General features: G+C 37.4%; 1 protein-coding gene across 12 annotated transcripts in view; it reads left to right on the top strand.

The window, feature by feature from the left end:
* DTNA (dystrobrevin alpha) overlaps nt 1-17,031 on the top strand; it is a 325,085-nt gene that overhangs the window by 250,308 nt on the left and 57,746 nt on the right. For 8 of the 12 annotated variants that reach the window (XM_054694102.1, XM_054694105.1, XM_054694103.1 and 5 more), the window contains 5 exons: nt 1,436-1,590; nt 3,047-3,152; nt 5,661-5,827; nt 8,084-8,208; nt 13,237-13,320. In XM_054694102.1, the coding sequence (XP_054550077.1) occupies nt 1,436-1,590; nt 3,047-3,152; nt 5,661-5,827; nt 8,084-8,208; nt 13,237-13,320 (637 nt within the window). Of the gene's footprint in view, nt 1-1,435; nt 1,591-3,046; nt 3,153-5,660; nt 5,828-8,083; nt 8,209-13,236; nt 13,321-14,645; nt 14,929-14,999; nt 15,090-17,031 lie in introns of those variants that run through there. The other 4 variants (XM_037508670.2, XM_054694106.1, XM_037508671.2 and 1 more) reach the window with 2 other exon arrangements.

Below are 17,031 nucleotides of genomic sequence, written 5' to 3'. Positions count from 1 at the left end.
ACATTCTAGCATGGTGATAATCTATATAAAAGCAAACTCTTTCATTCTAATAGTGATTTCCACAGAGAATTATAAAGCGCCTTGGGAAATTATGCCATTAATATTCATTAAGTGCACATAGTGGCAAAAAATTGAAGAACAGAGGAGGTTCAATGAAGTCACAGGCTCTGCTGAGAATAATACAGACCCCTCGTTCCCTCATTGATCATCCACAAGCCCAGGCTTCCTCTTCACTCCATGAGTCAAAAGACCCTTCCCTGTAAATCAGATTCCTTCCACCCAGAACACTATGATTTATAGAAAGTTTTCTGCTTCTGTGGGAAGTTAATCAAGTGTATTTGTTACATCCTTATCCCCATTGTCTTTCATTTTTCAGTCTCTTAAACCCAAACCCCAAAGTGTCAGTGATGATAGAGAGGGGTAAATATCTATCTAGATAGATATACAGAGACAATCCAGTGTTGCTGTAAAATTCTCATTATATGTTTCAAATATGAGGTCTGCATATTTCTCATATATTTAAGTTGTATATGAGTTGATCATGGATGTCAGAAAAAAATGCAATGCTCTGTTTTACAAAACGAGCTAGTTTTACACAAGTTACTAGTGCATGCTATATGTCAGACTTATCCAGAAAATGACACCAGAGAAAACACTATACCAGGAATATCTCAGCACAAAATTTTAACTTTTTTTTTTTTAATTAGAGAACTAGATGACCATAATGCCAGCCCAGGCATTTTTTTAAAGATTTATTTCTTTATGCATACAAGAACTGGGATACAGGCCAGAGGTGTGGGGTGGGGGGTGCGGTGAGAGGATTCACCAGAGACAGAGTGGGGATCAGAACAGGAGGAATATCCAAAATACACTGCAGAGGGGATCAGTGGACAAGGCAGGAGAGGTCTGCTGCGCCATGTGGGTTGCTCCCTGGCCTGGGATCATACTCGTGCTGCAGTGGCTGCAGACAGCTTCATAGGTTTCATCTTAACCCCTGCGCCACCAGGGAGGCCCCACAAAAATAAACATATTTATATTATTCTTTTTTAAAAGATTTATTTATTTATATATACAAGAGCTGGGGTACAGTCCAGAGACAGAGGGGGTGAGAGGATTCATCAGAGACAGAGTGGGGAACAGAACAGGCAGATTGACCAAAGTACACTGCTGAGGGGAGCAAGTCAGGAGAGGTCTGCTGTGCCATGTGGGTTGCTCCCTGCTGGCCAGGAATTGAACTCATGCTGCAGTGGCTGCAGATAGCCTCACAGGCTGCATCTCAACCCTTGCACCACCAGGGAGGTCCAACTTTTATATTATTCTTTCATAAAATGTATTTATTCTGTCACTTTTTTGTTATTTGCAGCAGATATGTCAAACTAAAACAGTGGGGAATGTTTACATGTTGAATAAATCTCTTTCCTTTTCTTTCCATCAGATATTTTCTCAATGATTTCTGACTCCAGTGGGGTGATGGTTTACGGACGATATGATCAATTCCTGAGGGAAGTTCTCAAACTACCCACAGCGGTTTTTGAAGGTCCTTCATTTGGTTACACAGAACAGTCAGCTAGATCATGTTTCTCTCAACAGGTAGGGGAAAAACATGTCAAAGGAAGTATCTCTCAAACAGCAATTGCTCCCTCTGGTGCAAGCATGCACAGTGTAGGTTCCCTGCCTATTCAGCCAGATGGATAAAGAAGAGTTCTGGAGCCTTCAGTGAATTTTACAGGCTTTTAATGCTGGACCAGTTACACAGGCACACCAGGCAGGAAGGCTGGCATGCAAGGAGGCAGGCATGAAGCAAATGCTTCACTGGAAAAAAAAGTCACCCCAAGTTATAGTTTTGAAAGATGATATTCATTGAGACTCTTTTTAAAAAGTCATATTATATGTACACAATATATATTGAAAAAAATGTTAACATCAATCCTATGGAAAACTTGAGCTATTTAGTATTATGAGGAAAAGCTAAACTTGTAAATATCTACCGATAACTGAAAGATTAATTGAAGATTACCAAACAGCTGTGAATTATAGGGACAGTATAAGAGATAAGGCTTGAAAATACACAATAGTATAGCTCTTTAGTACTGTTTTATTTTAAAAATTGAAATTATCCCTTCTACCTTAATATTCTAGTTCAGAATTTCAAATAAAATAGTGGTTTTTGCATAAAGACTTGTAAATTTTTAAAAGCTACTATTTAGTTGTCTGTTTAGAAGTCTATTTAGACGTTCTAAGATTTTTAAATTAAAATATTCAATTCCTTTTAAATATTTATTTTCTTTCATCATTGCTAATTTTTGAACAGTATTTGATTTTTCTCGTCAGGTATAATCAAGCTACTATTACTATTGTAATATCACACACTGATGTAACTTCTGATTTTAGTCATTTTGAAAGAAATTTACAGACATAACACTTTTGTTTCCTGTATCAGAAAGCCCCAGGATAATAATACAGATGCTGATTGAATTGAAAGGAAAGGTATAGAAAGGAAAAAGGATTTTATTTATTTATTTTTTAGTTTAGATTGTTCTCTATTGAAAGGAAGGGATCACTCTCTCCTAACAGGATCCCCTACTAATCTTGTTTAGCAGAACCATTCGTATTAACCAGGAAACAGAAGGAGATTGAGGGTGTTTGAAATGGAAACTATTCTATAAATTTAGAAGATTGCTATGGGAATGTAGAGTGTGAAGTTACACGCTGCTGGGTAACATTGTATGGCAAGTGTCCATTCTTCATCTTTCCTCATCATTTTCATAATGTCCCTCATGTATGAAAATGATGCTCTCAGAATTGCTTTTATCCTTGGGATAATATTGACTCCGTCTCAGTGGAGAGAATCCAGGACTATGTGTGTGTGTAAGTATAAAAAAAGTAATCAATATTTTAAATTTTGAACTAGTTTCAAATTGCTTCCTCATATATTAGAGCTTAATTGAATAGTGTTTCTTCAATCTCAAATGATATTTAAAGTGGGTAAATTGAGATTATTCTTTGTATTAAATGTCTGTGGTCTTTTCATTTTTTTCTAATGCAGAAAAAAGTCACATTAAATGGTTTCTTGGACACACTCATGTCAGATCCTCCCCCTCAGTGTCTGGTCTGGCTGCCCCTGCTGCATAGACTGGCAAATGTGGAAAATGGTGAGTATTTTCTACTGAGCAAAGGCCATTTTTAAATCATGAAAACAGACCTTAAATCTATAGTTGCTAAGCCAAGAAAAGTTTATTAGGAAGTTTTAAGGTTTTTTTTAATTAAAATACTTAATTTTTTTAATATTTATTTTCTTACATTGTTAGTACTCTTTTTTAAAGATTTATTTATTTATGCATACAAGAACTGGGGTGTAAGCCAGAGGTGGGGGACGGTGAGAGAATTCACCAGAGAGAGTGGGGAGCAGAACAGTGGATTGATTGAAATACGCTGCTGAGGGGAGCAGCGGGCGAGGCAGGAGAGGTCTGCTGCGCCATGTGGGTTGTTCCTGGCTGGCTGGGGATTGAAATCGTGCTGCAGTGGCTGGCAGTAGCTTGATAGCTCTGTCTTTAACCCCTGTGCCACCAGGGAGGCCCCATTGTTGGTACTCTTTAGACACTATTTGATGTCTCCCCTCAGATGTAGTCCCCGTAGTACTCCTACCACCATAGTAGCTCCATCATGGTGCTCCGTCACCGTAGTCCCTTGTGCTCTAGTTGTGTTTACAATAGAACTAACCAGTCTCCCAGATCAGTGAGGCTTTAGAAGTTCACTGAGCGCTTAGGAGTGTTGAGTCTATAAACGTATTAAATCTCACTGTGGACCTCTCAGTTACAAGTCAGGTTTGACTGAAAGACTTGGTAAACCAGAAGAATCTCAATAAGGAATATGACATTTTCTGGTAAATATCTTAAGTCCAATATTGGTATGAATGACTGCTTACTAATTTTTCTTAGACATTCAGACAGGAATAGGTGGAGGCAATAGGAAAAAAATTGCATGACCTCTTGCTAGTCTTTAGTCATATGCTCCAAACTGTAAGTTTTCAGTGGTTATAGCTATGTAAGAGAATAAGGTAAGTTTTGTAAAATGTTTTTTTTTTTAATGAAAGCAGTTGTTCCTAGAATAAAGGTAATTACTGTTGTCATATCCAAATATGCATGAAATGTAATTCACAATAAGATTTAAGCAAATATAAACACAAAACAATTCAGTGTCTCCATTTAACCTTTAGGTGTTCTTGTGTGCTGTTGAAGTCTGAGATTTTCCAGACTTAACTAGAAAATAATTTAATCCATATCTCTTAAGAGAATCTTAATTCTGTATATAACTTTAATGTGCAATGAAGTTAAAATTAACTTAATTTTAATTTCCCATTCAGAACTTGTGTAATATGCCTTTACTATCTATCTCTATTAGTTAAAAGTAATAAATTTATCCTGTTTTGCTCAGGAAGGAAGATTTAAAGAACAAACTCAATGGTTGCTCTGTAATCACTACCAATCATAGATTTTTTTTTAATGCTTATCTATCTGCAGAAGCAAAGAGCAATCAAGGTCTGGATCATGCAGGATAAGTTCATATTACTATCTGAAGTTTCAGAGCTAATCATCTTCCAATCATAAAGTTGTAATTTCATTCCTTTTGCCTCAATATTTCCTGTTTCAAGAGATCGGTTTCTTAGACCTTGTCCCAGAGCAGCTGTTTACAAAGTCAGGTCTCACCCAGCATTTCCCAAGAGCCAGAAAAAGGAGCATATGATGCTTGTTCAGACAATAATACATCCAGAACTGGTTATAACTTTGATTTTATAATTTGCTTTTCATTTTTATTTATTATTATTAAAATTACTTTCCATGGCTGGAAAGAACTTTACCAAAGACAAGAATTGTGGTTGTTGTTAAATATATTTAGTTCATAACCTGTAGACAATTACTTGGATTTAATCATTTGTTAGATTCAAGTCTCAAATATTTCACCTTACCTGCTTTCTAATTCAAATTTCCTTCCAAAGAAATTTAAGTGTCTCTTGAACTATCTGAATTAGAACTGTACTCAGATCACTTACACATCTTTTTGGGCTCAGTCACATTTGCCTCTCTGGAAAGAAAAAGATCTGTTGTTGGATGAGCCTTGTGTTATTCATTATTTAAACCCATTAGCCGCTCCATTTTTAAAAATAAATTAATTCTCTCAGTTCTTCTACTCTCTCTTCATTTTTCTTTCTTTGATCTTTTTCTCATTTTCCATTTATCTAATGTTTGCTCTTTAGTCACTGGACAATCAGCTATGTTTATCTGTTGTGCTTCTGAATCTTCCAGTGAGCTGTGCTAGTCTCGTAGAGACAAGGAGCAGTTTGAGGTTGAAGGCAAATCTGTTTGGATAATTTATCCAAAGTAAGAGATAGGAGCAGAAAGAGCAAATGGTATTCCAGATATTTGTTGTTAAAAGAACATCCACCCTCCATATACTTTCTTTTCTTTCACCCACACAGACATGCCTGGAAAAGGTAGTAGGATTCCAGGAATAAATGTAATGCTTCTCTTGGCCAAAATTGACTGTTATCTGAAATCATGGCACACAGCAGAAAAATGCAATTCCCTTCAGGCTGTATTTTTCTTATTCTGGCTCATACTACTTTTGTTTTCTTGTTTTTTCTTCATTTATTTCCCCCTTAGTCTTCCATCCAGTTGAGTGTTCCTACTGCCACAGTGAGAGTATGATGGGATTTCGCTACCGATGCCAACAGTGTCACAATTACCAGCTCTGTCAGGACTGCTTCTGGAGGGGACATGCCGGTGGTTCCCATAGCAACCAGCACCAAATGAAAGAGTACACATCATGGGTAAGGCAATGTCTAGGCAGAACTTACAGGTGGATGAGTGTCACCCAGAATGCAGGGGAGCATCCAGACAGTGACAAAATCAAGGAGCTAACCTTGTGCTCTAACATGCCCTCCTTTCCCTTCCGTCCCACCCCCACCTTACTGGGATCACTTACTTACTGGATTTGAACCCACTGTGTAGCTTCCTAAGACTTAAAATATAGGAAGACTCTGGAGACGTAGATTTAGATAACCAGACAGTCAGAACCTTCTGGAACATTATCTCTTCAGCACAGTTAATTAAGGTTTTTTCCCAAGTTTTGTTTTATTTTATTTTTGTGTGGGTGAGAATAGTTTGGCCATTGTCATTAGTTTCCTTGTTCTTAGATTCTGGAGTTCTCTTAAGTGCATAACTGACAAAGATGTATGAGAGTGAGGACTGAACAGTGCTGTTCCATTTCACTTTTTTGGAGGAAGAGGAGATTGGGACTATGTTAACAGATCATCTTCACATGATAGTGTGAGGTGAGATGCAGTGCTAAAGGTGACCTATGAGTGTCTGTCCATCTGGTAGGTATAGTCTCCAGAGCAGGTGGCATTAGGTCTAGTGAAAGAATTTGACTCACAGGGAACTTACTGTTCAGTTAAGCTCAGAGATCAGTTCCAGTGATGTTGTTCTTGTGCTTCTATAAAAGTATTGCTCCATGTATGAATCAGTTTCTGTGGGATGTAAATAGTTTTACCACAAGAAAAGGCAAACTTTTTGAGTTTTTTCCATATCTTTATTCATTTCAATTTCACCTAAATGGATAACTTGTTCTTTTGTTTTTTTTTCAAAAAAAAAATTTCATAATGTGTTTTAAGTCAAAGTGTTCTTTCTAGGAATTATTATTAGGAATGAATATTCAGTGTAAATATAATTGTTTATCTCCTGTCAGATTCTGAGTTCGAAGTAACAGTTTTTCACTAAGACATTGGATACTGAGGCTTTCGTACTAGTTTAAATACTCAATACTGTCATATCATTTGCACAGACTAGATATACTAACACAGATCATGAAATGTAATTTAGTATGAAAGATAGGAGAAAACACTTTTTATTTTCTTATTGTCTATATAGTGTCAATTTTCAAACTTGTTCAGTCCCAAATCCTAGAGGGTTAGTGTTTGAAAAATAACCATTTTTTTTTATTATTGATCTATGTAAATGCTAATGTCACATAGGAGCTTCTTTCCTGAAGATTGTGAACTCTAAAATTACATGTCAGGGCAATGTCTTTAGAATGTTGAATCAGACTCCTCGAGAGGAAAAAAGGGCCCTAGTGGTTTTGGTGGTATTGTTGCTGCTGTTTGAAGTACAGATTTGAAGTGTCCTCAGAATTACCGCTCCCAGCAAAAGCCAAAGAGGGACTCCTTAAACAAGCTCCTCTTTTTTAGCTTTTCAATAATGAGGTCAAAAGTCTTTTCATTATATTGTCAGTTATGGATTCTACATGTAAAAGAAAGTGACAAAATTATACATGACTTCTCAATGAAGGGGAATTTTGGATTAAGATTTACTATATGTGGTAGATTTTTTTTATAACTTTGGCTGTGAATTTTTAAGATAAACATTCCAACCAGTTAAATGAAAAAGAGTTAGCATGATGCTCTGGGAAGAGCATGAATTTTAAATTCTAAGAATTCAGATTGTCATTCACTTTACACTGGATGTATTCAGCTACACTTGTAATCATTTTGCACTTGGATTGCTACAAAACTTGCTCATCTCTTCCTTCTACTCCTATCCCCTACAAACTGGTTTTTGTTCTTAAGCAAGAGTAGTCCTTCTAGAATCAGATTTGGTACTCTCCCCCTGCAATCTAACCTCTTCACTGTCTCCCATTGCATCAGGAATAAAGACTGCTGTCCTTGATGGTCATATGAGGACTTTAATGATCTGCTTCCTACTTAACTCTCCAGACTGAGGTCTTGTCTTCTTTCCCTTTGCAGTGGCTATTTATCTGGAATTACCTTCCTAGTCCTCTGAATGTTGTTCAGAAGGAGTCCTGCTGGTCCATTGAGGCCCAGTCCAGATGTCACTTCACATGACTTCTTCCTTTCATCACAGAATTTTCTGGTTCCAGTACTCTACTGCCAGCATCAAACAGTCTCTGACATAGAGTAGACAAGATTTCTTGAGTGAATGAATGAATGAATCAATCAATGTAAACAGGTCACCTGATAAAATGTTATTTAAATATTAGTCATTACCACATCGACTTTTCTTCTCTTCAGAAATCACCAGCTAAGAAGCTAACGAATGCATTAAGCAAGTCTCTGAGTTGTGCTTCCAGTCGTGAGCCTTTGCACCCCATGTTCCCCGACCAGCCTGAGAAGCCACTCAACTTGGCCCACATTGTGTGAGTATCTCTACCCTCCAGAGGAAGAGATATCATTTTTCACTGATATGTCCAATTTTAGTTTAGTTGTTAAGGATCAAGTTTAATTTTTCATTTTAAAAAGAGTGGAAGTCATTGTAATTTTTTCTTGTAGTGTTATATAATTTTTCTTGCCTCATATGCAAATAAAATGTGCAACCAACACTAATGTAATTCATCAAGAGCAGGGAAATATTCAAAAATCATTGTTATAATTAAATGTGGATGTTAGTGGAATTTGCACAATTGGACATGAACAATTAATGAAATTGCTTTGGTAAGAAATTTTTAAAGCACCCTGTAACCTTTATATGTGCTTTGAGTTGTAAATATAAAAGTCTGTTTCATTTCTGCTGAGGCACTGATCTTAAGATGCCAGAAAACCTAAAAGCTGTTGTTGTTTAATCATAAGCTTAACTTTAACAGATTAGCTTATACAGGGGAAGGTAGAAAAAAGAGGTGGGAGAATTCAATAGAACATCCAAAAATAGACATTTTAAAAGTTTTCAAAGTATTTGTGAGTTTGTTGAGCAGAGGGATGAGATTTTGGAGTCTTGTTACCAATCATCCCTTCCACACCCCTGAAGCCTCATGTCCTGGAGCCTCAGGCCTCAAGCCTGGGTGGCGAAGACAACAGGGGAGAAATAGTAGAAGAAAATGTTTCTTTCTTGATGTCATCATGGACCCAAAAGAAAGAAACTCAATACCTGTTGCGATGCAAAATTAAGAAATATGTAGTCACAGGTCCTTGGAAAGCTTCTAGAATATGTGTTCCCCCTCCTTATAAGCCACCTTTCACTTTGCAGAATTCAGCAAGACCTACTGTTTGTGTGTGTTTGCATGGTGACATCAAGAGGTGGGTTGGTCAAACCTACAGATAGTAGGAATTCATCAATGCAATGGTGATCCTTCAGGCAGTTCAAACAAGACCTGTAAGAGGCACTGCTGCAGGTCTGAGATGCTCATGAAAGCTCTGACTCCCTGATGGACCTAAGCAAATGCCATAAGCAGTGTGTGCTGCAGCAACTCTCTGAGCTTTGTGTAAATACGATGGGGCTTTGTTTGGTGTGTCTGTGTGTGCTGTGAGGGTTCATGGTCCTGAGCAAAACGCACTTTCTAGAGGCTCCCATTTTTAGCATAGGCTCAGTATCCTAAAAATTAGTGTAAACCGATTCTGTATAATACGGTAAAGTTATTTTTGGAAATTTTGTTCCTTAAAATAAACCAGGAATAAATAGTGTCCCAAAGGGATGACAATTTGCAGCAAGTGACCTCATAGCTGTTCCTTCCCAAAACCAGAAACCATCACTAAGTTAATAATAAAAGAGCAAAACTAAGAGAAGTCTTTGCTCTCTGAGTTCCTTTCTACCAGCCGCACTAAGAACTTCACCCAGGTACAGGAGAGCTGCTGGGTTTAAGAAAGACAGAGAGGTGGATATAACAACAACTTGGCTCTCAGACCTGTGCAGTAGAGTGAAATTCGGATGCTGCCTCTGCATCAAGACAGAACTAGGAGGTTTGGCAGTGTGAAATGAAAGTCATCCTCACATATAGTCACTGTACAATCATCCTATAACACAGGGCCTTGTACCCAGGCAGTGCTCAGGATTGTGCATGTGAGTGTATATGTGTGTGTGGGTGTTGGTATAGATGTGGGTGTGTCTTTGTGTGATACTGGTCATCGGTTAATGAGTAAAAATTTTTAAACTTAGCTTATGGTGGCAATATGATCTGGTGTGTTAGTCACTGAACTGAAGTTGATATCTATGCAATTTGGGTTCCATAGAGAGTTTCAGGATTTTTAAGAATTCTCTTAAAAAGTCAATACAAAATGTGACTTTTTCTCAGAAAAGTTCCACATATTTAACCACATTCTGAAAATAGAACTTAAATCAAAACACTGATCTATACTCACTGTTGACATATTTTTCTAGGGTAAATGTCTAAATTTTAAAATAAAATTTGCACAGAAAATTATTGAAATAATATGCAGATTCTAGGTGTAGAATATCTAGATGTAGAATATGAGAACAGAATATTTTTCCTATATTTAGCTTTAGTCATTTTTCTATGTGTTTCTTTATTCAACTGCTGGTTGCCCCAAACAAATATCCATGTCTTTGTCTTTCTTTGGATGCGGATAGCTAAGACATTTTAAATATGATGTTCATTTAGCTATTCTAAATATCATAGGCACACAAAGGCCACTTACGTGGTGAAATTTGGGTGCTTTGGCATTTGTTCATAGCTATTACATTGTTTGTAAATATTGCCATAATTAACAGTCTCTATTCTATTCAATTTTTCGCTGCCTAAAGTGATACTTGGTAAGTAGTTCAGTGGTCTCCAGTGAACTTATAAAGACTTATAATCATAATTACAAGTGGTTATGAAATGCACAAAAGTAAGTGATATGAGCCTAATTTAAAACAGATTCTGCCTGGAATTGAACACTTTCAATTTACAAAAAAAGAATGCCAGTTTTATTAAAAAAAAAAAAAAAAACCGACCATCTGTGAAGGTCTTGTCCAGAAAGGAAACTTTGCACCAGGACCATATGAGTTTATCTGGCAGAGCTATTTCTTTTTCATTCAAGTAAATATGTGTACAATTGTATCATGATCTATTTGTTAGATTAGATGTCTTGTCATTTGATTATGGAGAAAACAGGATCTTCATTCTCTTTAAAAGTCCCATTTGGTACCAAGGTTTGACATTCTATGTCTCAAGTTCAACATCAAAATGATGAACCTTAAATATGAAGCCACAGACTAAGAAACTGTGATATTGCCTCTATAGTGAACAAATTCAATAGAGTACATTTTCCAGGCTATATAAAAAGCATTCCAAATCAGTGATTTTCCCATTTCCTAGAGATAGAATAAAAAGACAAAAAAAAAGTTTAAAAGACAAGAGAAAACAAGAAACATTGATCAGATTGATTTTTTTCAACTTTCTGCAAAAGCACAATAAGTAGATTTCATTCTGTGTGATATGCCTAACTTTCAAAACTCACAGAGGATATTTATACAAAATAGCATCCTTGGGCCTCCCCAGTGGCGCGGCGGTTGAGCGCTGGGTTGCGAAGCTGCCCGCAGCCTCTGCAGTGCTGATTCGATCCCCGGCCGCTGGGCGAGGGTCCCACATGGCTTGCAGACCTCTCCTGCCACCCGCTGCTACCCTCAGAAGTGTACTTTGTCAGTCTGCCTGTTCTGCTCCCTGCTCTGGCTCTGGCGAATTCTCTCACTCTCCCACGCTTCTGACTGTACCCAGTGCTTGTATAAATAAATAAATAAATCTTTAAATTAAAAAAATTAAAATAAAAAATAAAATAAAATAAAATAGCATTCTTCTTGTAACTTGAAGGTATTCTGTTCAAGGCAGACTTTGTTTAAAAATAGTCTCGTGTATCAACAATACAACCTAAATAAGAAATGCAAACTATTAAGTCTTAAAAACTTGAATATGTTTAGAACAAGTGAAATAGTGTGCCTACTGTTTTAACCTCATCCATCAAATAATGTGTCTTTAAAATCTTTAGACCACAGATCAGCATTGGGTACCAGGAACCAAAAGTTTTAATGAATTTTTTTGGATAGGCCTGGCATTTTAAAACCTGCATAGAATCATGTCCATTCCCACAGTTACATTAGGATGAAAATCTACCTTTTTCACAGACTCTCTTCACTGTAGAATCCAAAATCAACTCTGGTTCTCAAGGTAAAAATTAAACTATGACAAATGTTTCTCTTAATCAAATCAACACAAACAGATTCTACAGGCACTGCAATAAATATCTGATCTTCAAAAATGCTATGCTGGGCCTCCCCGGTGGCGCAGCAGTTGAGCGCTGGGTTGCAAGGCTGCCTGCAGCCTCTGCAGCGCCAGTTCGATCCCTGACCACCAGCGAGGGTCCCACATGGCACGCAGACCCCTCCTGCTGCCCGCTGCTCCCCTCAGCAGTGTACTTCGTCAGTCTGCCTGTTCTACACTCCGCTCTGGCTCTGGTGAATTCTCTCACCCTCACGTGCCTCTGACTGTACCCAGTGCTTGTATAAATAAATAAATCTTTAAAAAAAAAAATGCTATGCTGTCAAATTCAAATAAAGAATTATAGTGAAACCAAAATTTCCTCATTATTCATCTTTAAAACTAAATCCCATCTCATTGTACCATGAAAACTCTTATATGAACCTAAAATAGATTAAAAACTCCTTGGTGATGAGTTAGGGATCATAACTCTGTCATCATATCTTAACTAAGACATTAGTGATAAAGAAAGAATGACAGAATGAAATGAAAAATAACACAGGGGTGACATACCTATCCAGTGTTTAGGGTGACAAACAATTCTGAGGAATATTGAACCCTATTTCCTGTTTCTAATCATACAGGGAAAAAATGAAATTTATGGGATGCCTGGCACATTGTGATGTCAGACAGATCATCCAGATAACATAAACTCATTTACTCCTCTTGGTGCTTAACCGCATCTTCACTTAGAACAAAGAGCCAATAAAACATGCTGTAATTTTGCAACACAGTCCTTCCAGACCAGGTATATTGGGAGATGGCTCTCATCATGGGAAAATCAGGCAAGCTTTCAAAACCTCAGAAATTTTCCTCTTTCTAAGAACTTAAAGATCCTGACTGTCATCAAGTTTTCAGAGCTTCTCAGTTTTGAAGGCAGTAGACCTAATAAGGCTGCATCAAAAACTTTGCTCCATTCAAGTACATGATTCAGGGAAAAAACAAGATTCTGAGCTCATGGATAAACAGCCTGGTGGTGTTCTAACATCTTCCTCTTGATATGCACCTGCGATTCTGTATTCTCAATGAGATGTAATTTTGGAACACTTAAAGAATTTTATTAAAAATGCAAAATTTCATGTTGATCCTAGGTAAGATAGAACTGTGAGCTTCCCAGCAACTTTCCTCGAGGGACAATTGCTTTTGACTTGTGACTTTTGCTTGCTTTAACTTTCTATCCACTGCTGTACTTCATTTTAGGCCGCCCAGACCTGTTACCAGCATGAATGACACCCTGTTCTCCCATTCAGTCCCCTCCTCAGGAAGTCCTTTTATTACCAGGAGGTAAGTTACTGTCCTGTTGTAGAAATTTCTTTGGTAATAAACCTTGATTCTCTGGCAAGAAAAAATATTCTAGTGTAAGCTAATTGCATAAGATTATTATTGGGTATTAGTTTCTAAATATCTGTCACAAATTTTTTATTTCATTCATTTGGATGCATTTGAAGATAACTGGGGATGGCTTTTAGGCTGAATGTCACATTTGCAAACTTGCATTTATAATCCACCCACAGTGTAAATGTGAAATATGTTTAAATTTTACTACTGACAGACCATCTTTCTATCTCTTTGAGAAAGTCACATTCTTAGCACTGGAAATGGTCTCTGTAAGCCAGGGAATTGGAATTGCTAATGTGGTGGGGATTATTATACACCTCCTGAAACATCTCATAATTAAAAGCTTCAGATATATTTTTAAAAATCCTCTTTTTGGTGAACTCTGGAGTTTTTGGGGCTAGTGGCTGAAAACAAAACTTAGAAATGTTTCTACCTAAGTAATTTCATGGATAATAACATGAAATTTTTGAAAATGTGGATCTGGGCCTCATCATTTTTTTCACAAGAGCTGCTCCCATGCGAGCCAAGAACAGGTGGGACAGACCCCTCCCTCAGAGGTAGTATGATAAATATGCATAGGTCAAGAGGGGCTCCAAGTCATTTGATCAAGTATCATGAATAAAGCACCAGAGATTTATTAAGTAAATATGTAGAGAAAACTCACAGGAAAGCAGAGACAAAGGTAAGGAAATCTGGAGTGAGTCATTGAAGAGAAGATTTCAAATGCCCTTAGTAGAAAAAAATAAAAACCAGCCTCTTTTTTCACAAACATAATGCTTATTTTCCTGAAGTTTCTGACATACCATTTCACTCAAATAACCTGGTAGTAAAGACTTGAAGACACTGAGACTGAGAACATTCCTAATTTTTTCCTACTGAGTTCCTGTATTTGCCCATCAGCAGGAACCTCATAGAAAATGTCCCCCCTTAATATAATTAGCAGAATAAACAGAATGTGGCAGTTTGTGGTGTTTCCTTCCTATAATTTAAACCAGGCTATCACATGTGGGCAGGAGGAGGCAACTGAACTGAAGAACATTCACACTGAAATAATGGGGTTCAAACCCTCATTATTTCCTTTGGCACACCACCAGCAAACTCAGCCATCTTTTCTTAAAGAAAAATCATAACCTGTAAAGTCTGTAGAGACGTGGACAGACCTGCCACTATAAGGAAGATGTTGTGCTCTTTTATTAGGAAACTCTGCATTCTGCAAATGTCAAGCAGAGACAGACCCCATCCTTACTGAAGGTCATTTTATATCATTTCAGCTCGGACGGTGCTTATGGTGGATGCGTCTAGATGGATAACATGGCTTCCTCTACTCTAAAATATTCCTATAATACTTTGAACTGTTCTGCTTTCTCCAGGGTGCATGGTACACATTAACCCAAAATATGATCATTTCCCTTTTTTCCCATTTTCAGTCCCTTTGGAATGTTCCCTGTGAACCCCAGACATGTTTAAAGTTTGCATTTCTTCCTGTCTTCACAGATTGGCCTCTGGTTTCTGTTTTAAGGGTTCTGTTCAATAAAGCTGTGTACACTGAATGTCTTTCCTCTCTGAGTGGGCCTTGCTCTGTCCATGGGAGGTGTTCATGAGGCCTCGCTGTTTGACTCCCCCAGGTTCCCTGAGGAGATAAGTGCAGCCAACCCTGTGGCTGAGGAGCATTCTCTTATAAAGCTGTACGTAAATCAGCTTTACCCTGGCACATGGTCAGTATCCCAGCCCAAATCAATAATCCTAGCAGTAGTTCCACAGCTAGACTGCTGGCCACCCTACTGCATAACTAAAATCCTCCAGTAGTATGTCTCTGGCAACAGAGGTCTTCTGAGATTTCATGAGATTCTGTTGAGAATTTCCAACTCAAGCTAGGCTTCTCAGCCTCTTGTCTCTTTTTTTCTATTTTATTTATTCTGTAACCTCATACCAGTATATATGACGTGATATATGTGAAGGGATCAAGCTATAGCTTCTTCTTTGGATGAGTCTTTGCTCTTGTACCATTCACAAGACCCCAGGTGGTAACTTCTCAGACTCTAGAATGAAAGAGCCTCTCAGAATGACATGGAGCACTGACTAAGCAAGACTGGACAGTGTTCCATGGCTCGGCCACATTGCAGTAAAGATGTAAGAACTTACACCTCTCTATTGCACTGGGCATGAGCCATTTTCCCCTCAGGTAGGGGAGACTGATTCCTATTAAAATAGTTATTTCAAACAAACTCCATCCTATTAGTGCTCAATTTCTATCACTTTATAATGCTGACTCCAATATTCCCTTTGAAAATTGGATAAAATCTAAAATCTAAATGAGGCAAGAATGGTGCTGATCAGTGTTAAGACAGCATTAAGAAAGTAGGGAAGTTTACGAGGAAGATATTTATTTAGCCTTAGCTTTTTGTATTGTGATAGATCCTAGAAAGATAAAGCATGGATTGAAATCACCATTCCAGAATTCGCACAGCAAACTCCCGACATCATTCATCCAAAGTCCTTTACCAGTATACCACTTTGATCTTCAAAAGACACCAGGGTATATCTTTGAAGTCTTTCGACATCCTAGTAATCTACCTCACATAGATTTATGAGTGTAAAACTCTGGTTAGCACCACCATCTGTCATTTCCCTGTTCTTATATCCATCTCTAGCAATCTACTTGATTCACTTTTCCTTTACTTTAAAGAGGGAATTCTCAAAGGCACTGTCCCATAAAGCTTTGAAGTCTGTGTGTGTGTGTGAGTGTGTGTATACGTGTGTGTACACACTCAATGGTGGTTAGCTGTTAGGTCAATAATGCAATTCATGGACCAATTAGCCTCATTCATTTTCTCCACCATAACTTTATCCCTAATCCTGTATTGTTTTTTCATAAATGCCTAAATGTATAGCTTGTACATTTGGCTGGATCAATGCCTAAATTAATAAATCTATCACCACTGGGATAAATACTCCAAGGTCTAGTTATGGTGGGGCAGCAACACTATCTAAGCTTATTAAGATAGTCTGTCAGTGTTGCAAAAATGATTACAAAGACTGACCACAAAGCAGAGCCCAAAAGGTTTTCCTCCCACTCACATCCCACAGCATTCTGCCTCATAGTATCTGACATTTTTGTTGGTATCATCTTAATTATCTTGCCAAAAACCCTTGCATAGTTTACATGACAGAGTTAACCAGTCCTTTTCTATGCAAAATAAGTTTCTTTAACCATCTTCTTCAGTAACCACAGTAAGGATACTATGAGAGTTTTAATGGCTAAATTCTTCTATCTCCATCCAGTATTAGAAACATCTCTTAAAAGTTTTCATGGATAATTTCACAGACGCAACCTTGAAAAAGTAAGAACTCCCAAAAGAAATCACTTTGGCTATTAATATATCACACCTAACCAGGTCTTATCACTCTCCCTAATATTAGAAAATTGCTCATGATACATAGCATTTTGTATTTTATAAATGTAGTGAATTAAAAATGACCTGAATTGAGGACAACTAATTTTCCAACTGATACACTGATTTATAGTTTAAGCTTTTATGTTTGTTTGCTGATTTGCATGTGGGAGATCTAAGATATTGAAAGCTTGAAAAGGAAAAAGAAAGAAACAGTATTTTTCCAGAAATTATCTCTTGACAAAACTGACTTGTGGACTCATTT

Source organism: Talpa occidentalis, unplaced genomic scaffold, assembly GCF_014898055.3.
Source record: "Talpa occidentalis isolate TD23 unplaced genomic scaffold, MPIMG_talOcc4v2.1 talOcc4.13, whole genome shotgun sequence".
In the NCBI taxonomy this organism is placed as follows: Eukaryota; Metazoa; Chordata; class Mammalia; order Eulipotyphla; family Talpidae; genus Talpa; species Talpa occidentalis.
This window is presented reverse-complemented; position numbering and strand designations above follow the sequence as displayed.